At 43.0% G+C, this 24,838-nt stretch overlaps 1 protein-coding gene across 4 annotated transcripts in view; it reads right to left on the minus strand.

Moving 5' to 3' along the window:
- Positions 1-4,858: 4,858 nt before the first annotated feature.
- Positions 4,859-24,838, minus strand: part of TTC29 (tetratricopeptide repeat domain 29) — a 123,676-nt gene continuing 103,696 nt past the window's right edge. For all 4 annotated transcript variants that reach the window (XM_082237704.1, XM_082237703.1, XM_082237706.1 and 1 more), the window contains exons 12-13: positions 6,422-6,477; positions 4,859-5,063 (exon numbers count right to left, since the gene is read on the minus strand). In XM_082237704.1, coding sequence (XP_082093830.1) covers position 5,063; positions 6,422-6,477 — 57 coding nt within the window. In that variant the 3' untranslated portion in view covers positions 4,859-5,062. The remainder of the gene's footprint in view (positions 5,064-6,421; positions 6,478-24,838) is intronic.

Raw genomic sequence — 24,838 nt, forward strand, 5'->3', positions numbered from 1 at the left:
AATTCAAATACCAGATTCCTTTACATGCCTTTATTAATTTTAACATTTTTAAACTTTATTTAAAGCTAGGTAAAGCCAAGAGATTGTGACTGGCCCAAGGTCACTGAAGGAGCTTCATGGCTGAGTGGTGATTTGAAGTCGGGTCCCTCCAGTCCTAGCCTGGCACTCTAACCACTACACTACATTGTCTCTGATCTGAGCCCCAGCTGCTTATCACATAATTCTGTCATTTGATCCTCACAATAATGCTTTTTTAAATTGTCGTATTATATAATTGTAATGTGATTCTAAATTGTACACTGTTCTGAGTGATGCCTGTGTATTGGAAGGTTGGGGGAGAATTTTTTTTTAACACAGATGTCATGGGCTGGTTGGACACAGAGGAATGGTGGGAGGAACCAGCTGGGGAACCATGAAAGGAAGAAGGCTCAGAGCCCAGGGAAGAGTGGCGGGACAATGATGAGTGGTCAGATTGAGAAAAGGAAGACTGGGAGGAGGAGGTGTCGGAAGCTGAAGAGGTAACAGGACTTAGTGAGCTGGGAAAGCCTGTGGCCGAAAGAAGTCCAGAATCAGAGGCAGAAGCTGAAGCAGGAGAGCGGGGTGAGGGAGGCCAAGAGGCAGAGACGAGTCAGGCTGATGCAGAGTCATGGGTGCCCCGCTGAACACAATGACTTACTTCTGCCCCGTCCTCATTTCTGCTTCTTGAGAGAGGGGATGCATGCAAAAGTCTCCAGGTGGGTGGGTGAGATGCAGATACAAATATTCTTCGCAAGCTTGCTATTAAGAAACTTGGATCTTGGGTGGGTGGTGGGTGGGAAGAAATCTGCCATTTACCCTTCTTTTCCTTGAATACTGCCTGACAAGCATTTTAGAAGAATCCTTTATGTGATGGAAGAAAAGGCTGTAGAATCACCCAACTGCAATAGGTAATGTAAACAACAGTACTTAACTAGCCAGCTAAGGCTATTGCCATAACAAGGGAACAGGTATGGCTGGTTTCCCATTATAGATTTTACCCTCAGATACACAGCATCACAAATTCAGAAGAGACCCACAAATATCATCCAGACTCACCCCCCCCAATGCTTTATCTCACTGAGGATACACTGCTACTCCATTTTGATTTGGTCTTTCATGTAAAAACAGTGGGGAATATCCAGCTCAGTCATATGCAGAGTGCAGAAATTGAAATTGATATGTAGACTTTGGCTTCCAAACAGGTCTTGCTTTTTTGCTCCCCTTCCAGACCCCTCAAGTTTCTCAGAAAGATGTTTGCTGTGGAACACTCAGCCTGACATTCTAAGCTATCCCAGCAAGCTTCCATCATAGCAAGGCTGGCATATTAGTCCACCATTGCAATGTTTTGAAAGTATTTGTCACAGTTAGGGATCTATTTACTGTTATTATGGAAATCTGCACAGTTTACAGACAAATGCTTAAACTTTATATGGAACCACAAAGGTACCAATTTTCCCTTGATAAGAGTTTGTCATTTATATTAACATTACTGAAAAATATGCATGAGCAAGTGTGTTTTGTATTTACATCCCTCTCAGAGCATTTAGTGTGTGTTAGCTCAGAGTTCTCCAAGAACCGCTGCCTGACAGGAGTCATTTTTAAAGTCATAAATCTTGGCTCTCTTCTGCTTAGATATTATCACCTCAGGCATTTCTTCAGCCATCACCACCAAATGTATTGTCAGGTTTTGAATACACTGGCAATGCTCTTTTCTCACAATGGATCATGGGAGAAGCAAGGTAAAAACAAGAGGACCAGTTCATCAAAATCTGTAATTTCCACAAAGCTCTTGAGCCATGGCAGCTGGGGTCCACTGGGGCTAGCGGGGTGGAGGGCAGGGCCACCAGGGCAGCTAACAGTAGTCAGAGACAGATTTAGGCCTTGAAACATTGGGACCACAACAAGGAATTCTGCTGCAAGCAGGAGTAACCAGATTTGGCAACTGACTGAAACTGGATGGGCATGCAGCAGAGCCAGATCATCTCAACCAATAACCCATGACATTCACAGGCTTCTCAGTCTATCAAGAGGAATCACACACATATATTAAATTATGGCTGTTCATCTGTCCTGACAACACATTCCAACACCTCTTTACTCAGAAGTAAGCCACTGCGTTCAGGAGTCTTCTACTGCGTACATGGCATATGCATAACTCACTCTTCCATTTACACAAACAGGTCTCAGAAGTGCTTTACTCTGGCTGTTTCATGCCCTTTGTAATGTATTTATATCCTGTAATTTTTCATTGAGAAGCATCAACAAATGAATTATCTCATATTCTGCTTGAGGATGTATTTGGAAGGACCAGCTTCCACACAAAGAACAGAGTTCAGGGTCCAAGAATTGGCCATTTTGTCTGTTTTATGGGTCTCATGCACATCAGAGTAAACATTGCTCTGCCTAAAGCTACTTCATATTCCTTGTCTCCCACTCAATAGAAGAGAAGAATACATACACATGCACACACACACTTTCCTCTTTTTCATTCCCCTTTCTCCCTGCAAAGCAGCAAACAGTACAAGAGGCTTTACTTATTATCTTTCAGAATGGAAGGTCATTCTTTAGGACTAGGACAAAGCAAACTCAGGGAAAGAAGGCAGGAAAGATAAAATGCATGGGAGGAGGACAGGGCTGGTTTTGATGCCCCCTGTCCTGAACCCCTGGCCTACCTGTCAGTACGCCAAGTCCAAAGTCCAAGGGTCAATCCACAAAAGCAAAGTCCAAAGGTCAGGAAACACAGTCCAGGGTCAATCCAAGTAGCCATGTCTGAAGTCCAGCAGTCAGGATACAGTCCAGAGTCAAACCCAAAGCACAGTTCCATAGAAGTCCAGGTGCATCCAAGCCAAGGTCCAAAATGGGAAGCTGAGCAAATAAAGCACCTCAGCTCTGCTTCCCTTTTGCCCTTTGCACACTGATGGCAGCATCTGCGCTTGACGAGGCATGTGACCCTCACCTGTTCCAAGCCAGCTGAGGAATCACATCTCTCCCCCCAGAGCTAGTGAGCTCCACCTGGCCAGCTAGGGAGCTGGGCTGTGGGCTCTTGCCTGCCTCAGCCTCCTTGAGCTTGCTGTGTCTATGGAGACAGGGACTGCTCTGGCTCCTGCTCCTCTGGTTCCTACACCCTGACTCCCATCCCTTTGCCATCTGTCACCCTGTGCGTACTTCCATCCTCATCTGCTGCTTGCTCTGGTGTGTCCCAGTCCCGGCTACACTCCTCCTTGGGAATCTCTTCTCTTCTCCCTTCCCGTCTTCCTGCCAGTTCATGACATGCCCACCCACCCACTTGAGTTGCCTGATGTGGCTGAGCTCCACTCCCAGCTTTCAAGTAATTAGAGAATTGTTTTTTTCTTCAGGATTGACCACTGTTTTTTAGTAGCAGGTCTGACTTAAAGACACACACACTTCCCCCTTCCCTTCTGGAATGAAACACATGCGTATGCACATAACTCTGCAAATTCAGCACAGCGATGTTGAGTGCTTTCCTTACTGGGACAAATATTTTTTTGGAATGGAGTAGTTTTGCCAGAAAGCAGAGCATGGGCATAGGCATCAAGTAAAACAATAGAAATACTTAACTAACTGGCCAATCACATTGGTTCTGCCCCCCCCCCCAATTCTGGCTATGCCCATGAAGCGGAGGTGGGGAACCTCAGGCCTGGGAGCCAAATGTGGTGTTCCAGGCCTCTCTCCTTGTCTCTTAAGATTCTTTCCAAGACACACTCCTCTTCAGGCACCTGTCTCTCCCACCAGTCTTGCTTCACATCCTTCCTGAGTGTTATTTGCCTTGCTGGGGTGTGATGGCCCTTGTTTCCTTGGGCGGAGGATACAGAGAGGGCTATGTCTACTATAGAAAGGTAAAATTTACATGTATCTCTCCATCCACTTTTGCTTCTGGCCCTGCTCACCAGTGGCATACGGCCCCTGCAAGATTGTCCAGAAGGAAATGTGGCCCTCAGTCTGAAAAACAAACAAACTCTGCTCCTGCCAGGAAGGCTTGCAGTGCAGAAGCTTAGAGGAATGCATCTGACCAAATGGGGGCGCTCTGAGAAAGAACAGGAAAGAAGAAATCAGGGGAGAGATCACATGGAAAAGGGAGGGGCTTCTCTACTACCTTACCAATGACTGATCACGCTGCTCACTCATTGTCTTTTTTCGCACTAGGTCTAAATTTAAAACTAAAGCACAAGGAAGGTGCTCCAAAGCAGCAACAAGAAACTGTGCTGCTTTGCAATCCCCTGTCTGTGTTGGGAGAGGTGCTTGTTCCTTCCTCCTCTTATGGCAGGGGGTTGGACTCGATGGCCCTTGTGGTCTCTTCCAACTCTATGATTCTATGGGCCTGATTGGCTGGGGTCATTCTACACCAATGTCCTACAGAGCAGCCAAATGATGTGTTTTGAGTTGTCCTCACAGAGGGGACAACTCAAAGGCAAGAGGGAACAAAAGGCAGAGCACTGAGTCTGGACACCCTGCAATGGAGGCAATTTCCATAAGGTGTCTAAAGTCTGCGGCCACCCATGAGCATGCCACAGACACAGGGAAGATGTGTGTGCAGCAAAGCTTTCTTCTGTGCTGCTGAAAGAGAATCCAGGAGATCATTGTGAACTTGTGAAGTTCACTTGGTAAGTTCCGAGGCAGCACCAGCTATAATCCTAACGGACAAAATGCAAACCAGTTACTTGACACATGTACACCTGAGAATATATTTAATGTTCTTTACAGTATCTAGTTGGACAAATCCATCGCATTCATTCATTTTGATGGAAATGGAGGCACCAAGCAGTTAATTGGGGGTCACCTTGTAGAATAAGGTGCCAGTTAGGCAATGAATAACAAGGCATTTTCTTTTGGAATTCTTTTAATGTGCTGCTGTATGTTGACAACTGTGGACATGAAAGATAACACACATTAAAACATGTATCTGATTATACTTGCCATGTGCTCCCCTATTAACGTTCCAAAATGAAATGCAAACTTTCATTGTGCTTCTCCTAATAAGTATCTTCTTAAACTCATTTATCAGCTTCAGAAGCTCTCCCATAGCTCTGCAGAATGGAAAACAAAGTGAAACGAAGTTAACTGATGTTCACATTTAGCTCCATTTACATCCCCTTTAATTCCTATACTGGACCACCTATCCTTCTGCCGTACAGACAAATATGTACAATATAAACAATGGAAGGCAGCAGAAATTTATAAAACTGAGAATATTCTTCCTAATAGTCATCCTATGTCCATGTCAGCCTTAAATGAAAAAAATGGAAATATACCACATAATTGGATTCAGTTAATTCAGAAATCTCTGAATTCCAAAGGCTCAGTATCCAATATTTACAAATTACTAATAAGATAGGTTATGGTTCCTACCAGGGCCTTAGGATATCCTGGGAGGGTGACCTTGAATGTCACATTGATTAACATGAATGGGATCAAATTTGGATAAATGCTTCACTAAAAACTAAATCATATAGGATTCAATAATCCACTCTAAAAAGAATACTTAGGTGGTATTGGACTCCAGAACACCTTTTCAAAATCAATAAAATATCTCTCCACTAAGCTGACAAGGAACCTATATGCATATGTGGTGGGAATGTGAAGTTTTATATAGTTTTTGGATTAAGGATTTTACCACTATCTCACAAATAACAGATAAATCACTAACACCAGATCTAGTCTTGGTCTTGCTTTCACAGAAAGCAATGCAAATTCCAGAGACTCTTATAAGACATTGGTCTTTTTTCATGAGCAGCAGCCAGAACATAAATAGCAAGTCAATGGAAATCTTGTTCATCTCCCATGGTTGATTATTGGTTTGGTATAGTCTGGGATATAGATCTCCCAGAGCGTCTCACCTATAAAAGAAAAGTAACCAGGGGAGACTTCAAATCAGATCATTTTTATGCTATTTGGCCTAATTTCTGATATATGTCAATATAATAGAGATGGAGCATAGATCCCCAGAGGTTCAATTACGTTTGTGGAGATGATATATTTTAGTAGATTAGGATAAAGTGATTTCTCAATGCCTTGGACTGTGATTATAAAAGAAGCATTGCATGAATCTTTCCTTTCCTTCTCCTCCCTTCTAGTTTTCCTCCTGCCTCCTCTGTATCTGTATGCTTGATGTTGTTTGTATTTTGTCTTTATTTTAAAATTTAATAAAGTTTTTTTTTTAAAAAAGTTAACTGGTTAACGTTGAATTGTAAATGCATTTCTAATATAGCTTTATTCATTCCATTAGGAATAAAGTATCTGGATAGGATAAAACAAAAATGCGTAATAAAAACATATTCACGATTGGGTTAAAACTATTTTTACTGACATCCATATAAGATGTAGAATTGACAGCATATACAGATGTGAACAGAATGGATATCTGGCATATAGTTAAAAAAATTACCAGATGACATCTGAAGCAACAGTGGATCCAAGTACACGTTCAACATTTTCTTCTGTCTTCTTGCCATCTGAAACACACATCAGTACTTGAGATGCTTCACTTGCTACAGAGATTACAGGTGGAAGTTTCACTTGCTTGAGACCTCTCCTAGTCCCAGGTCATCACTGCTTTCTACACATGCTACAAAGCCCTACTCAGGCATTGTTTCCTTGCATATAAACAACCACAGGAAGGTCAGTGGAGGCACAATGGCCAGCCATGCCCCATGTTATCCCTGGCCCCCTTACAGCCTTCCATGAGGATGGGGGTCTGAAGCAGAACCACCTCCTAGATGTGAAGGCTCCCCACGACTTTGAAACACATGTGCACAGTGTTCTAAGTTGTGTGGGGAGCTTCCAAGAGTAGACGAGGCTCCTTGCTTCATACCCTCACTCTCAAACCCATGGAGGGCTGTATAGGGGCCCGAGGTGATGCATTAAAGGGGATCAGGCTTGGCAGCACATCTCCATTCTTCCTCATGCAAGCCTATGCATTTGAGAAAACAGAAAGCAGTAAAAGTGATATTGTGACCAGTATAGCCAGGGGAAGTGGGGACCAATTATTCTGCAAACTCCCCCCCGGTTCATCAGGTGTTTCTGCTGCCATGTGCAGATTTTATCAGTGATTGTATTTAATCAGCATGCCAGCATCACTTACTCCCAGTGATACCTACTGTGCTAACATTGCATGCTCTGGCATCAACCACTTCTGGCGTCAACCATTTATACACAATGCCAAGCATGTGAAACATTGCACAGGGTAACGGTTCTTTCAAAACCACTCCCAGCATTCTTTTTAAACTAGGGATAACATTTCACGTGAACTGCAGGCATTGTGGTCAAATATTTTGTGCATTTTTTGACCCTAGGGTGGTTCATTAGCTGTAAAAAAAGCTTTAAGCAGTTAACACATCTACAATTTCGTCAGTTAATTGATTCATTTATCATTTAGATACCAACAGATCTGTCTACCATCAGACTTTCACTAAAGGTGACTTTAAGACATATTGAAGGAAACACAATATAACACTCCATTTAATAAACAATAAGTTTCTCCTTAAGAAGAAAAGCCCTCAGATATTTTCCTTTTAATTCCCTACTATAACAGCACACCAGAACTTTATTAAAGTGTCTTTAAAAATAAGCAAGCATTCAGCTTTGCCAATTAAATTTTGTGCTCACTGATTAAAATTGGTCCCTACAATTTAACCAGCCAAAGCTTTACTTGATTAATCCACCAACTAAAGCTTGCAGCTCCATTTCACAAACATGCTTTGGAATTTCCCAGTAGTTTCTTCCTATAAGTAAGATGTCAGTAATGACAGTAGCTTCTTAAAAACACACAGTGAACTGCCTTTCTCTGCTGAGCTATATCTCAGTGCTGTGGGCTCCATTTGGGATGTAGAACTGACTGGTCTTCTTTCATCTTAGACATAGAGTTACAGTCTCCCAACCCAAGCAACCTATTATAAGACATTTTATTTAGACATAAGAGAGACAGATATTCCAGGCAAGGAGTCTTCTACCACAACTGCATGGTTCAGAAGAACCCAGAGTTATTGAGATGACAGCCTTCTTAACTGAGAAATTGAGATATAAAAATATATATAATTCCAAATTGACCACATTGTAGAGTGCCAGAGTTAGATTAGTGTTACAACTTTGATCTATGCACCACAGGGAGAAGTTCGATAGGTATTGCCATGGGACCTTAATTTTAGGATTAATCAAAGTGTTGGGTATTCGTTGTACACTCACCATAAACTGAAACTTTCTGTGTATTGAAAATAACTCAGAGCTGACTTTCTGTAGCAGCCCATTTTGCTGAAACATCTGAAGCCCATGCAACATAGAAATATGTCATACGTTCAAGTTATGCTAATCACAGTATTTAATATTATAATATGTTATTAATCCAGATGCACATACCATGCACTAGCGTTCCCATCAGCCTCAGATGTTATGGCTAGTGGTCAGGGATGATGGGAGTTGTGGTCTGAAACATCTGGATGGCACTAGGTTGAAGAAGGCTGCTAGAGGCCCCATCTACATAATATCTAGTTTTAGCAAGGATCTCATTAGCAGCCCAGCAATTAGCTTTGAAATTTATGTACCCTTGGCTAATCCAGTGTTTCCCAACCTTTTTTGGGCAAAGGCACACTTGTTTCATGAAAAAAATCTTGAGGCACACCACCATTACAGCCCCGTGACGTCAGCGCACAGCGTCACGCCGGGAGGGACATGAATTGCTAGCAAATTACATAATCACCTCCTTGAGGGCTGGCTCATCTTCTCCGAAGGCAGAACCCCATTAATTAACAGCACAGACTCACACCATAGCCAAGACGAGGGGGGAAACCTCAGTCATGCACAGTCATGCACATGTGGGGCCTAAATGAGGACGAAGACCGGGCAGAGAGCAGGGTTCAAATCACCCCACCTGGCCAGGACAATCCCTTGGGCCACTCGCCTGACCCACCTCGCAGGGCTGTTGTTGCGAGGATAACACGGGGAGAACCACGCGCGCCCCCGGGAGCTCCTTGGAGGAGAAAGCGGGCGATGAATGCAATGCACGAAATATATGAGAGGCGACCAGGTTTTGCAGGTGAGGGGCCCCCATCAGCCTCCGCTTCCAACACCCGGCGCAACGACGCCGAAGTTTCCCCCCGGGCTTGGCTCGGGGAGCAGCGCTGCTCCCCCCCGGCTCCCCTTCGCCCTCCCGGCTCTCTCTGCCACCCACTGGGGACCCCCCTCACCTGCCAAGTCCGGAGCGCCGGTGGAAGTTGCATGCATGCATGCAGGGCACCGCGTTGCCATTGCATTGCACTGCACTCCATGCAATGCCTGCACGCATGCACTGCCTTGCACGCACGCCAAGGGGTCACCCTGCGGTCCGATGCGTCCCCTCCGGCGCGGATGCAGCATTGCAAAAATAAAAAAACCCCGACGCAGCCCTACCTGGGGGGCAGCCTCCGCCTCCGCCGCTCCGCCTCCGCGGGGATCCCAGGGCTCCATCCCACCACCCAATCTCCGCGGGGGCGCAGGCAGGCTGCGCGGGGTCTGCGCGGAAGAGCCCCTGCCCGCCCGGCCGCCGCCGCGCTCATTCCATGGCCGGGAGAAGAGCGCTTCAAACAAAACGCCCGGCCCGCCAGGCCACGCTGGGAAACGTAGTTTGCGCACCCCGCGCGGGCGCGGAGCCCAAGGGCGAGGGGACTACGGATCCCGACAGCCCCTGCGCCGGGGACGGAGGGGGAGAGGCCGGGTGCAGGGATGGAGGGACGGGTGGGCGAGCGAGTGAGTGAGTGACAGCCGCCAAGCCTTGGCCGAGAGCCAGGAAGGGCCTCCCGGAGGAGGAGGAGGAGGGAGGCGCAGAGCGGGAGGGAGGGAGGGAACCCCAGGGGTCATCTAGTGACGGCGCCCCAATCGAAAATTTGACTTTTTTTAAAAAAAATCTTTCGAATTTTTTTATTTTTCCCGCGGCACACCGGGCAACATCTCGCGGCACACTAGTGTGCCCCGGAACAGTGGTTGGGAAACACTGGGCTAATCGATATCAGTATTAGAGAAGCATCGAACCTTTTGTACGGGAAGGAAAGTTATGCACAACTTCAGAGTTAATTGTGACACCTTCCAAAAAAGTATGGGCAGAGCTCCTTTGAAGCCTGTGGAGAAGCAGTAATTTAAAAAGCAAGGAAGAAGTAATTTATAAAGCAGCTTTCCTTTCCTTTCTATGCAGATAGAGTAAATAGGCAATAGCAAATGATGGGAGTTAATGTTACAGAGCTGAACTATTTACATAAACTTAAGCAACAGTATTCAGTCAAATTGCTCCTTCCTGTACAATGCTGTAAAAATACGACCCTTCCTCTCTGCCTCCTCAGTGGTTCAAGTTCCAGTTAACTCCCATTTCCCTGGCTTTCTGATGCCACTCCTTGGTCTTCTCATTAGCTTTGTTCAAAATTCTGTCACCTTTTGTTACTCAGGCCATGTGGTCTCTGTTAAATTCATTCACAGCTGGATCCAGCATGACTTTCTCATTCCTACCTTCAAAGCCCTCCATTGCTTTACTCTTGCTTTACTCCAACTTCTTATTCTGAGATATCTGTGCCTGCAACATTCTCTTTTCCACCCTTCCCACCCAAAGGTTTCCTGTTCCCTTAAATGCCAGTGTCTTCACTCTTGCTACTGCCATTTGCTTGGAACTCCCCCACAGAAACCTAGGATTGTCACCTCTCCCTTTCCCTGAAAACTCCTCCTAAAAAAATGTGTTTTCTGTGATGCCTTTGACACATCCTCATCTTTTACTGAAACAAAGCATACGAGTAAATGGGCACATGTTCTCCCCTGTTTTAGCCTTCATCTCCTGTTTCCTCTCTTCTCACCCTATAAAGTGCCATGATACAGTCATAGACTCACAGAATCAAACAGTTGGAACAGACTACAAGGCCCATCTAGTCCAATCCTCTGCAATGCAAATATTTTACCCAACATGGGGCTTGAACCCACAACTCTGAGATTATGCTCTACCAATTGAGCTACCCTGGTTAACAATAGTATCTCTTTAACTTTGTAGCTTTATTGCTAATTAATGTTTGATTGTTATGTTGCTTTAAGACATGGGTAGCCAACATGGAGGGACGCGGGTGGCGCTGTGGGTTAAACCACAGAGCCTAGGACTTGCTGATCAGAAGGCCGGTGGTTCGAATCCCTGCGATGGAGTGAGCTCCCGTTGCTCGGTCCCAGCTCCTGCCAACCTAGCAGTTTGAAAGCACGTCAAAGTGCAAGTAGATAAATAGGTACCACTCCGGCGGGAAGGTAAATGGTGTTTCCGTGCACTGCTCTGGTTCGCCAGAAGCGGCTTAGTCATGCTGGCCACATGACCCGGAAGATGTACGCCGGCTCCCTCGGCCAATAAAGCGAGATGAGCGCCGCAACCCCAGAGTCGGCCACGACTGGACCTAATGGCCAGGGGTCCCTTTACTTAGCCAACATGGTGCCCTCCAGAGGTTGCTGAACTACAATGCCTTCATGGGCCCTGCTAGCAGGGGCTGATGGGAGTTGTAGTTCAACATCAGGAAGGCACAATGTTAGCTATCCCATGCTTTAAGATAACCAGCAGTTGAACACTGAACTATCACTTCTCTCCCTCCCCTGCTTCTTTGCCCACTATTTTTTCCCCCCAGGTCCAACATTTCAACCCACTAGACAAATATAAAAACTGAAAATTCAAGAACTTTGAAAAATTTAACCCATTATGTATTTATGGTACTCTGGATATTCACAAAATTATATGCACAAGTTTCTCACACTGAAGCAGTTTCAAAGGAAATTAAACCAATAACTGAGCCAATTTTTATTCTGCTTGTTATGCTATATTTTAAATATTTGAGTATAGCACACATAAAATAAAACTCAGGTAGTATTGCTTAGACTTGCAAGATTTTCATGTTCATTTTCTGTAATTCCATTTGTTGCCGTCTGCACTATATTATTTGTTGACGTGTGAGTTATCACTTCAATAAGTGTAAGTGTAAACCATATACATGCTATTTCTATAGTAACATACATTTGATAAAATCTGACCAGGATCTGACAGGATATGCAGTCTCTTCGATTTGCCATATTTCAAATGACAAGAAACATTTCCTTATTCTGCTCTGAAGTTTATTTGAATTTCCAAACAGTCATGCTTTTGCGGTTTAGCAAAACACAATAAAAATCACTGTGGGAAATTGCCACAATTAGACATGGGTATAACCTCTCTGAAGTTCTTCTAGCACAGTAGGGTTTTTGCACAGTTTCCATGTATCTCCATGGAGATGGTGCAGGAAAATCTCATGAAATAATTTTATTATCTGTTTTTTTAACCAGTATTAACAGCAGAGTTACTAATTGCTGCTGATTTTAACTATTATCAGAAGTAAAGGTCTGGAAACAGTGGTGGTTTTATCTGGTACCTTTCTTAAGATCCAGATGAATGAATATGTAAAATTTGGCTACGCAAACCATTTTTATCTAGCACATTCCATTAAAAAGAGAGAGAGAGTATGCAGTAAACTGCATATAAGGGTTGTGTCAAAGTTTACAGAATAGGACCCTTGGTAGCTAGAATAACATTTCCACAACAAATCAAAGGTATTGTTCTCAACTTACATGAATATACAGTAGCCATTACCTTAAATTTAAGCCTCACAATGAGCGTCAAAACCACTGTGGAGATATGAAAGCCATATTGTATCAGTGCAGTCTGCAGAGATTTTTTTTTGCAGCTTTGCTGTGCTGAAATATATGTTGCACTTGAAAGCTAAAGGGATTACTTTTGAATAGTCATCACAAAGGTTGATTATATTCGTATATCATTTAGCTAGACCCTGCAGGCTATTATTCCATTAGCTGTGCTTGTCCACTCCTGCCCTGTCAAAAAGTTGATCATGTAATGTGAAAAGGCCAGACAGTGTGTTAAACTATGAGAAGTGCTTCAGAAAAGCACAAGAATACTCTATTTAAAAATAATTATAACCCTATTCAGGTGGCAGTCCTAAGTATATTTATTTAGAGACAAGCTACACGGAGCGACCGGGTTTATGACTGGGCTGGAGAGTCTAACAAAGATAAGTACCAGGCAAAGTATGAAAGAAGGATTACATGAGACCAGGGCTTTTCCCCCAGCTAGAACTCACCAGAACTCAGTTCTGGCACCTCTCAGGTGGGCACATTGCCATTATAATAGAACAAAGGAGTTGTTCACGGTGAGTTCTGGCACCTCTTTTTCTAGAAAAATAGCACTTTATGAGACTACTATACATAGTTCAGCAATCAGTTAAACAGTTCAAAAACACATATTAGCTGTCGAGGGTCTACAGAATTGCTGGATTTTTTAATCACCCTGTCAGCATTCCAGAATAGAACAATTTTAAGTCAGACCTTAGCTTGCCTTGGAGGCTTAGTTAGGGCACCAGGGCAGATTCAGTTTTGCAGCTCTCATTGGCTTTGTGTCTGTTGCTTAACACAAGCAGGTAGATTCAGCCTTTGAGCATCCTGTCCTTTCATCATTTCTCTCAACCCCTTGTCCGCCTGCTCCATTCTTCATTGTTCCCAAGGTTCTGCCTTGGAGTTCAAACCATGTTTAATGCCAGGCAGTGGAAGCTGGTGGCACTTTGACTTGGCAGGGCTGCAATTTCTAACTTTGTTGTTTTCCTCACAATAGGACTTGTACAGCAAAGCAAAACAAGTTTCTCCAAGTAGGAAACACTTCCTGCTGCTTCTCTTGATGGAGAGGTGTGGCCATCAAGGAAACAGCTCTGAGCATCCTCAGAATAGATATTTACGATTCAGATAGGTCTATTAGGTGTGCCCTTGCAATTTCCCTTAGTAAGGAAATGCCCTGGTTTGCCCTAATGGACCAACCTTCTCTGATGCCAGGTCCCTGGGGAGACACAGAACTGGGAACCTGCTTAGAATTTGTCCCCTGCATAAAAATGTCTAGGCACAGCTCTGATGTGGATCAGCAAGCTAGATCTTCTAGAGTTTAACAGACAAGCAGTCCTGTGTTTGGTGGGTACAGGGAACAAATAAGAAAACAGAACAAATGAAACGGAACAGTAATATTAAATAATAAATACCAGAAGGAAGCCATGCTAAATTTGTTGCAGCAAAAAACCCATGGTGTCTTGTGGGCACCTTGAAGACAAAGGCTTGGATCTTATGAGAATCTAACTTAAGAAAGTTCATGGAAGTCAAATATCCTCTTCCCCTGTAGCCAGCTGCTTCCCACCTCATAAACCTCTCAGGACAGTTGAACAATGTGAGATACATGGGATGTAATCCACTGGGAGCGGTCAAGTACAACATTACAGTGGTACCTCGGGTTACAAACACTTCAGGTTACAGAGTCTGCTAACCTGGAAATAGTACCTCGGGTTAAGAACTTTACCTCAGGATGAGAACAGAAATCTCACGGCGGTGGCGCGGTGGCAGTGGGAGGCCCCATGAGCTAAAGTGGTACCTCAGGTTAAGAATGGTTCCAGGTTAAGAACGGACCTCCAGAATGAATTAAGTATGTAACCAGAGGTACCACTGTACCTGTTTTGCTAGAGTGGTCATGCAGGAGATGTTGGTCCAGTCAGCTGAACTTCCTGTTACACCTGGCTGGAGCATCCTTCCTTGCATGTGACTAGTAGGTGGGCGTGACCTTTCCAGACCTGGTAAAAGGCCAAGTCTCGCAGCCACCTCCCTCTTTTCAATCATCTTTTTCGTCCTGCAAACTTCCTTTTTTATAAAAAAATATTTTTATTGCTTTTTTCAGGTACAAATATAGAGTCAGATATATGAAAGAAATAACAGAAACAAGAAAAAGAAAAAGAAAGAAAGAAATCCATCTTTCCAAGACATTTTTTCATAACCAACCGGACTTTCCCACATCTCCCTCACCCTGCATTCTTTACAATAAAAATATCAGCAAATTGTTACCTTGTTTCATGCATTCCTTTGTACTTTTAAATAATTATATTTTGGGTTTAAAATACTTGTTATCAATTGACTTTTACCCTAAAGTAAATATAATATTACTTTAAACTTTACTCCTTTCATAATTGTAACTTAATTTCCCATATCACCGAATCTTATTGCTGAAGTTAGATTTTCCAAATCATGCAAATTCTTAACATTCATATAACTTATAATATTTTTGTAAATAGTCCTTAAATTTTTTCCAGTCCTCTTCCATTGTTTCTTCTCCCAAGTCTCGGATTCTGCCAGTCATTTCAGCCAGTTCCATATAGTCCATCAATTGCGTCTGCCACTCTTCCAGTGTGGGCAAATCTTGTGTCTTCCAATGTTTTGCAATAAGTATTCTTGCTGCTGTGGTTGCATACATAAAGAGAGTTCTGTCCTTCTTTAATACCTTTTGGCCTACAATGCCCAGAAGGAAGGCCTCTGGTTTCTTGGGGAAAGTATACTTAAATACCTTTTTTATCTCATTATATATCATTTCCCAGAAGGCCTTCACTTTTGGACAAGTCCACCGGAGGTGAAAGAATGTCCCTTCAGCCTCCTTGCATTTCCAACATTTGTTGTCAGACAGGTGATATATTTTTGCAAGCTTGACTGGGGTCATGTACCACCTATATATCATTTTCATAATATTTTCTTTCAAAGCATTACATGCCGTGAATTTCATTCCGATGGTCCATAACCTTTCCCAGTCCTCAAACATAATGTTATACCCAATATCCTGCACCCATTTTATCATGGCTGATTTGACTGTCTCATCCTGGGTATTCCATTTAAGCAGCAAGTTATACATTCTCGAAAGTACCTTAGTCTTTGGTTCAAGCAATTCTGTCTCTAGCTTCGATTTTTCCACCTGGAATCCTATTTTTTTGTCCAATTTAAAAACCTCTTGAAGTCCTGCAAACTTCCTGATTCACCTGGACTGTACTGCTGGCTGCCAGCCATCAGCCCCCCCCCCCAGGTTATCTCTCATATGGGGTAAACCTGTTTGTACACGTCTGTAACTTTAAGCTTAAAGCCTGCCTTCAGGGATCACACTGTGCTCTGCCTGATTGTGAGTAAAACTACTTTTTGTTCCTTATGAATAAGACTGTGGTATCTTTATTCTTTTAGGAGGGATCAAAGGGGTCTTACTAGGAATAATAGAACATATCTCAATCTGGGCAAGCCAGATTGAATTGTCTATTGTCTTAAGAGGCTCACACAAGTCTGCAACCAGTTTTCTGCTGCGTAAGGGGGGAATGCTCTCTACTATATAAAGAAACTTGCTAGTGTGACTTAGGAAGGATATTAATAATCAATATAGTCTCTCTTCCCACCCTCAACATTCCCACAAGATAGAGTACAGGGTGTTGCTGGGGGAGGGAAATCACCCCCACATCCTACCCTATATGGTTCAGAAGAACCACATGATCCTCCAGAGAGGTTTTTTGGGAGCATAGGAGGATACAGAGTATAGGAGGGACAGGAAAATGTCCTTTCATGAACCTCCTTAAGCCTTTCAGATTTATTGCTGCATAAACATTTTTTACTAGGGCCTACTGTCCAAAGAGAAATTCTAAAATAACCAACTACCATAGCGAATGATCCGTGTCACCACCAGGTATGTTAGGAGTCATTTGCAAATGAATACAAAACAAATCTTTAATCTTCCATTCCCCTTTATATCACATTTTATATTACAAATTGTAATTTTTGTGCTGAACTTCCTTTGTGCTTAAAGTCGGTGCTGATTAGTTGGCACAGGAGAAGACAAAACAACTGCATTATCTTAGCTCACTTACTGTTCAGATATTTTAGCCCAATCTAGATAAAATAAAATACGAAATAGAAGACTCAGTGCTTCTTCCAGAAGACTTAAGGCAGAGAATTCCTCTGCTTTTATTATTCAAAGTTGTTTAATGTAGATTGTAAAGATGTTTTATTTGGGTCTCTTTGAAGCAATGTATTATACAGAGCCATGAACGAGTCTTTATGAGCACAAGTGGGAGTCCTAAATGAACAGCGTTTGGAATGTTTGACTTTGAATAGGTAGGTTTATATGAGCAGAAGGCTTGATTGTTGGGGCCCAGTTTATGAATTAGAAGGAGGATTTATTTTATACACCTTGAAATGGGAAGTCAAATCTTTTGGGATCCCGGTAAGCACAATTTTTGAGCAGAGATAGAAAACCTAATGGAAATCTTTTCTTCTGCCACTATTATTATCTATTTATTGAAAACAGTTTCATTCAGACTTCTTCATGAAACTATTGTGGCTGTCAGGGGCAACTCAACTTGAAGTTTGAACAGCTTTCTGGCTTTGGAAAGTAAAAAGGCCTCAAAGGCTCCAGAATAGTGTATTCTTTCTAATTTGCGTAATGTGGTAAAATGTGTGCATGGATTTGTAACTAAGGAGAGAAGGTGTCTTTGCAAAATTCAGTTTAGGGGGAATTAAAAGGCAAAGCTCCCAGGTAATCAAGACTTTTTATCTAGCATTAAATTGCTGAGTTATGTTTCTTAAGCAAAGATATGGAATGTATTTACATGCAGAAGGTGTAGATTCAATCCAACATCTTTAGGTAAGACTGGGAATGTCCCATCTGAAACCCTGGAGAGCTGCGGTCAGTATGTCAACATGGATCTGGACAGGCCAACAGTTTGGTTTGGTGGGAGGCAGCTTCCTCTGTTCCTATTACAATTATTTATATATCCTGCCTTCTAGAATGTGAATCCTTCCAAGGCAGCTTACAAATAACATAAATGCTCATTTTAAAACAAAACAAAATCAACATATAGCAAGTCGTAAGTTCTTGCTCATGTTAGTTGGTTGTAGTTGACGCAGGAGTGGGAGAAGTACAGGCCGACTGGAACAGGCTGTGGTGACAGGTTTTTATATTAAAAAATCCACAACAAATTTATGAAGAATAAGGCTATTAGGCATGCTGACAGTGCACCATCTCCATCTGTCAGGGACTGGGCAGAGGAAGAATGGTGGAGACTGCCTCCTCAGCCTGACCCTTCCAGAGAAGAAGAAGACAGTTCAGAATCACAAACAGCTCAGAGGAAGATGAGAGGAAAAGTTGGGGAATAATGGGAGAGGAGGAGGGGGCAGAACCGGAGTAGCAGCTGACTGACATGTTCACTAGAAAGCATTCCAGACCAACCATCTCTCAGAACCTAGCGAGCCTTAAAAATAGGAGAGCAAGGGCTCAGAAGCAAAAGGCCCTCAGTGCCAGCCGTAGAAGGGATGAGGAATGAGGAAGTGGGAGAGAAGGAGAGGGGAGAATTGCTCAGAGCAACGCCATTATTCCGAGAGGCCACATTCCCAAGCCTCTCTCTGTGAATACTGAATAAAAGCCGATGGTAAGGACTTCCCCTTGTCTTGTCCATTCCTGCCAACCTGCTGTGGGGGGTTGGTCCCTCTGCTGCCTGGCACCATCTTTCATGTCCCATAGGCATCTGGTTAGCAACTGTGAGAACAGGAAGCTGGACAAGATGGGCCTTTGCTCTGATCCAGTAGGGCTCTTCCTAGATTCCTGATCGGCATATTAGCAGTAGTGGTTCTTTTTGTGCGAGTGCAGATCAACAGAGATTTGTCTTTTCTGGAAATGTTTATTCATTACAGAGGCCTCTTCTTACACCTGTCTGCTTCAGAAGGCCTGTGTCTTCGTTTGCTAATCAACAGTAACAAAATATTAGTAAGAATGGACAGTGTCAGCCTGAAGCTAGAAACTTTTGTTTTGGCAACTCTGACAATATTTTGCCTAGTTGCTTACAGACCGTGTGCCATCTGAGCTATTTAGAGATCACACCAAGTTTCCTCCTTGAAACTGGCTTTTCAAGATCTTAGCAAAAGGTATTTTATGAGGGTACTGAAACTGAAGCCAGCAAAGCAGAGAAAATTCAGGAATGCATCTGCAACAAAATGGGATGCCAGGGAGATTTTCTGTAAGGCTAGAGTTTTGCTTTAAAGCTTTTAAGGAGCATTAGCCTTGAGTGCATCCCTTCAGGGTAAGGAAGTGTGGGAAAAGCAGGTTGATGATTCTGATGCTTTCAGAGTACAGGTAGAGTTCCTGTCACTGAACCTTACAGAAGAGCTGGTTTTCCTGCAGGAAAACTCTTCAGGGAGAAAAAAGTCACCCTTTGAAGCCATTCAGTTGTTCCAGTGGTATCTGTGCATTTTTGCACAGGGTAAAATCATTTTCCTAGTAGTGGCAATTAGCTCTGTCTCTTAATATGGACAGGGAATATAAATGAATGTGCAAGCATCCATTTAGGGAGAGGAAAGAAAAAGCATTCCCTGCAAAACCTTTTCTTCTCTTCTTCTTCTTCTTCTTCTTCTTCTTCTTCTTCTTCTTCTTCTTCTTCTTCTTCGCCTATTCTACAAGGAAAATAATGTCTGAGAGTTGTGGAATCAGCTAGTATGGAAATGGAGGGCATATCAATATATAAAGTGGTGGCCCAGAGCTAGTCACTGGGTTCATGACCGTATCCTTACCCCATAGTGCCATTTCAGAAACTCAGTGCACAAGGGGACAGCAGGGTCATGTCCTGCAGCAATTGGAGTTTTTCTTTTTCTTTTCTGACTGTAGACTTTGGTTTTGTAGTTTCTCGTTTCTGTAGTTACGCATTCTGCATTAACAGCTTGCCCTCCTCTCATTTCAAGATGTTCTGCAACTCCAGGCATATGCAGGTGGGTTATATATTTCTATATTTATTTACAAGACTGCTTTAATTCTCCAGGTTTGTGGCACCAACCTATTGGTCTATTTGATTTGCAATACCCAGACAGATAAACAGTGCAAGCTTACACATCAGAGGTAGACCTGAGTAAGTTCAATGGGACCTACTTCCAAAGAAGTGTGTACAGGATTGCAGACAAGGAGTCCTACATGATGCACTGTGGTATACAGTGGTACCTTGGTTCTCAAACATAATCCATTCCGGGAGTCCGTTCGACTTCCAAAATGTTCGAAAACCAATGCTCAGCTTCCGATTGGCACAGGCCAACAGCCAATAGTGAAACATTAGCCAACAGCTGCATCTAACGTTCAGCTTCTGAAAAAGGTTCGAAAACCAGAACACTTACTTCTGGGTTTTCGGCATTTGGGTGCCGAAACGTTTGAGTACCAAGGCGTTCGAGAACCAAGGCATATATATACTGTAGGTACAGTCTCTTACACATTCATGTCAGGAACCATTTGTGTCCACCCTAGCTCACAGTCAAAAGTGTGAGGTCTGCTCTGAATGGTGTTTCCCAAACCAGACTGCTTGAAGCTCACATCTCCTAAAAGGCTGACAAATAAATTTAGTCCTGGACCTATATCCAAGGCACTGAATTACCAGTGACACCAGCTAAACAGGTTATTTTGCAAACAACACCTCCACACTTAAAATGAAGAGTGCTTCACTGCTCACAGATGTCCCTTTGCACTAAGTTCTGGTAACTGTTCTAGCTCACAACCAGATTTATGAGCCCTGCATTGTCTACAACATTTTCTTATACAAAGGCTATGCTTGGCAGGCATAAAGGAATATTATCTATACGTCATGCAAAACAGCTGCAGAATGATAGCAAGCTAGCAGGCTAGAAAAGGACCATATGACCAAAATCTGGTTTGGCGTAGCGAACTGCTTGCTACTATTCAGTTTAATTCTTAATCTTTGCTTCTCTATTTAATTTCTGCCTACTTTAGAGACCTGCTGTAATGCAGCAGTTTTAAAAAAATATCCACATGTACTCATGAGCCTCCCCAAAGACCACTAACTTGACACGTAGGCCATGACAGCTAAGCTTCGACTAGCAGGAAACCTAATCCAGGGTTTCCATCATGTCAGTTGTTGCCTTTATTTCATTACACTTTGACTCAGCTCCTAATGGATTCAGCTTCATAAAGTCTGTAAAAAGAGGAAAAGAAAGCAATTTATTCATGTTTCACGAGAGCTCACTGAAGACCAGAAATTTCTCTAAAAATGCAAATCATTTTGTGCCACGTAAGTGGGACTGGGCAGCTAAAGCTCTTGGAGGAAGGTTCTTTCCCAGGGCTAATGTTTTTATACTCAGTGATAGAATAAATCGATTCCTTTATTATACCATCTCCTTTGCTCTCTTTATTTCCTAAAAGAACGTAATCCAAGGTACTAAAGAAACATTCTTCACCACTTGTTAATTTTGTTATTAATCCCCAATATCTCAAAAAATAAACACCACAAATACATGTAGAAAAAAAGATCAATATGGATCCCTGCAACATCAGGCTAGCAAAGGGAGATTTACTAGGAATCCAAGATGTAAAATACTGATGTGCAAAACTAATCCCTTACTTATGTAATAGGACTGTATATACAAGCACAACATAAACCAGGAAGAAACTATTACAGGAGAGACACGTTATACTTGTATTTCTTTAAAAGCAACCTTTCAAGTTCTTATTTACAGAGAAAGTTGAAGTATTTAATGTCAGCCTATGCTGCATGTCAAAAGACCAGTCACCCTTGCTAACATGCCACAGATAGGCTTTTAATAATACATGTAATAAAAATTACACTTATCAAGTATAAGGCAGGTCATAAAAATAAAGCAACATTCATAAAAGCCAGAAAATTATAAAGTATTGTTATCACTTGTCCCTACTGCTCAAGGGAGGGCCGCTTGAAATAAAATTCACATCTAACAGCAGTCATGCCCAAAGTAGCTTGGTTATCAGTTCTTGCCAAGTTAAAACTCTCTTCCCCAGTCAACACACACACACACAAGCATACTCAGGACTTTATGTGAAGTCTGCAACTTGGTCCTCACGTCCTTCACTCTGGAGTCTTTCAAAATAGAAATGGAGTCACATGGATTGTTGCCCCAACCTTTCCCGCCTTAACTATCAGCTCCAAAGGTGATCCTAAAGAGGTAGGTTTTACAGTGTTTCCTGGAGGTGCTTAGGCTTGGACTTGGGAGAGTCTGTAGTGGGAGGGAGTACTGTAAGTGAGCAACCACTATAAACACCCTTTTTGTGTCACTGCTTTATAAACATAGAAAAATAAGAAGTGCCTTGTTGGATCAGACAAAGACTTTGTCTTTTTACCAGAGGACAACCAGAGATGCAACAGTAGGAGGCAGCAGTGCTTCTACCAATTGCTGGAAACTACAGGAGGGGAGAGGGACTCGGGTGGCGCTCTGGGTTAAACCACAGAGCCTAGGGCTTGCCGATCAGAAGTTCAAATCCCCACGATGGGGTGAGCTCCCTTTGCTTGGTTCCTGCTCCTGCCAACCTAGCAGTTCGAAAGCACATCAAAAGTGCAAGTAGACAAATAGGTACCGCTGTGGTGGGAAGGTAAATGGCGTTTCCTTGCGTTGCTCTGGTTCACCAGAAGCAGCTTAGTCATGCTGGCCACATGAATGATATTTATTAAAAGTTTTATAGACTTACAAAAAAAAGAAAGAAAAAGAGAGAGAACAGAAAAAGAGAAAGAAAAAAACAAAGAAAAAAAACACAAATCACATCAAACAATACAAATTCAAAAAACAAAAATACACCATAAACACTCAAAAACAAATCCATCATTCTCAAGTCCTCAACTGTCATTACCTTCTTTCTTTGACCTCCTCCTCCTCCCTTTTTTTGTATCCTAGTTGTTAATTGCCGCAGCAAATCCTTTCCATATTTCATAATATTCTGTCATTACATTACCTTAATCTATTTTAATCTTATCTCACTATAAAAAAACCTTAAATCTTAAAACTTAAATCTTATTTTTCCAACTTCTCATAACCATAATATTCTTACATAATTCTTTAAACATTTTTGCTAAAGCCAAGTAATTTCGTTCCAACATTTTTCTAACATTCATCAATTTTATAAAACAATCCTAGTAGTAAAAAAAGAAATAAAAACAATCCAATCTTCATCCAGCGTCCCTTCCTCCTGGTCCCGGGTTTTGTCAGTCCATCCCATCGATCTAGCGCATTAACCTAGTAACCTTGTATCCAAAGCCCTTAAATCTCTTCCATGTCCCTTCCGCGGCTCTTCTTCATATTTATAACTGTATTTTCCTCTGTCTCCTACTCCTTTCACTCGTGGGAACTCCAGCTTAACAATACTTTTAACACTTCTCAACAAATCAGCCCCTTTTCCATAGTCCACACTAAACTCCATGTGGTATTTAAGAACATATTTCAAAAACCCTCCAAAATTAAGAGCCCCCACAACCCCAAACATCTCACGGCCCATTGCCAGACTTGAAAAGTCCAAACGTCCCTGCATAGGGGGGTCTATCCAACCCCCCATTTCCAAACCAAACCAAACTTTATCTTTCCAAATCTGGCTTTTTCCAGATTCATTTGTCAAATCCAAAAGCTCATGTTCCTGCTGGGCCACAACTCCCTCCATCTCTGGCGCCCAAGATTCAGCAACATCCTCTTCCCTCACCTGTTCCGTCAGGGCACACTCCTGATTTAATTCCTGGGTGGGCTCCGTATAATTTCCCACTGCCTGTTCAAAATTTCTGATCGCATCAGTCATCAAATCCGTCTTCTCATGTAGCTGTTCCAGTAGGGCATTTGTTTTAGAGAAAGCACACAGCAGAGCTTCCAAATACATTGTCCTGCAAGGTCAGAAGTCTATTCCCATGATTGTAATCTGTAACAGCTGCAAGCTCCCCGGAGTTGGTTACAGTTTCACAGTCTCCCTCTAGGGGAAAAATTCTATTTGTTCTTTCTTTTAAAAACAAATCTAACAACAAATTTCCCTTTTTCAGATATTTTGTCAATTTGTTCCTTTAAAAAGCGAAGGGGAACAATGGATCAATGTTTCTCTTCTTATAGCTATCTGTCAAAAAACGTTTGTCTCTGGTCAATGAGCTTCAAAAAAAAAAAAGAACGTCAGTCCTGACACCCCGCTCCAGGATCAGGACGGTGGAAAGTTACTTTACTTTAGACTCACTTCTGCAGATTTAAACAGTCCGAAAACCCCCCCTCTTCCCCTGCTTCCGAAGGGGGTTCAACAATTTTAAATGATGAAAGTTAATCTTTTACAAACGATTTTCTGGGCTCTAGTTTGCCATGTCTTTGCTTTGATCTATATATAAAGAAACGGAAGGCTGACTTCCTGTTTAGACCTTCCCGTTTCAGTGCCAAATTGAGGTAAACTTTTAAGTCCAATTTTCCTTTCTGATCACAAGTCCTTATTTAAAGTCCAATTGTCCGAGTTTAAATACTCACGGGTGATTATTTTAGAAGCCAAATTGTCCCAGTAAAAAGGCAGCGCTCTCCGGCAACGGCTGTGCGGCTTCGCTCCACGGAAGAAGCAGTTGACTCTCAGCACCGAGCCACTTCCCCCTCTTCGCTCCGGAGCCCGTTAGTGGGTTCTTTTGCGGGTTGGGGGGCGCTAAAGGTGCCCGCCGAGTCCCATGGTCACAGGCTTCATCCGCCTGTGATTTTTGAAAGGGTCCCCGCTTCGCCGTAGCGGAAAAGACCCGTTTCGCGTGGAGCTAGTCCCTCCAGATCAGAGGGAATCCGCCATTGCCGATGGCGCCACCCCGGAAGAGTCATGCTGGCCACATGACCCGGAAGCTGAACGCCAGCTCCCTCAACCTATAAACTGAGATGAGCGCCACAACCCCAGAGTCGTCCGCAACTGGACCTAATGGTCAGGGGTCCCTTTACCTTTTACAGGAGGGGAGAGTGCTCTTGTGCTATATTCCTCCTTGCTGGTTGACCACTGTGGGAAAAGGATACTGGACTAGATGGGCCCCTGGCCTGATCCTGCAGGCTCTTCTTAAGTTCTTAGGAGAAGCCCACAAGCAAGGCATGAGTGCAGTAGCTCTGTCCTGTTCATGTTCCCCAGCAACTTCCTCAAAGGCATCCTGAGACATGTTTCTTTTTGGGCAGGAATGGA

This window comes from Podarcis vaucheri (assembly GCF_965113315.1).
Source record: "Podarcis vaucheri genome assembly, chromosome: 9".
Classification (NCBI taxonomy): domain Eukaryota; kingdom Metazoa; phylum Chordata; class Lepidosauria; order Squamata; family Lacertidae; genus Podarcis; species Podarcis vaucheri.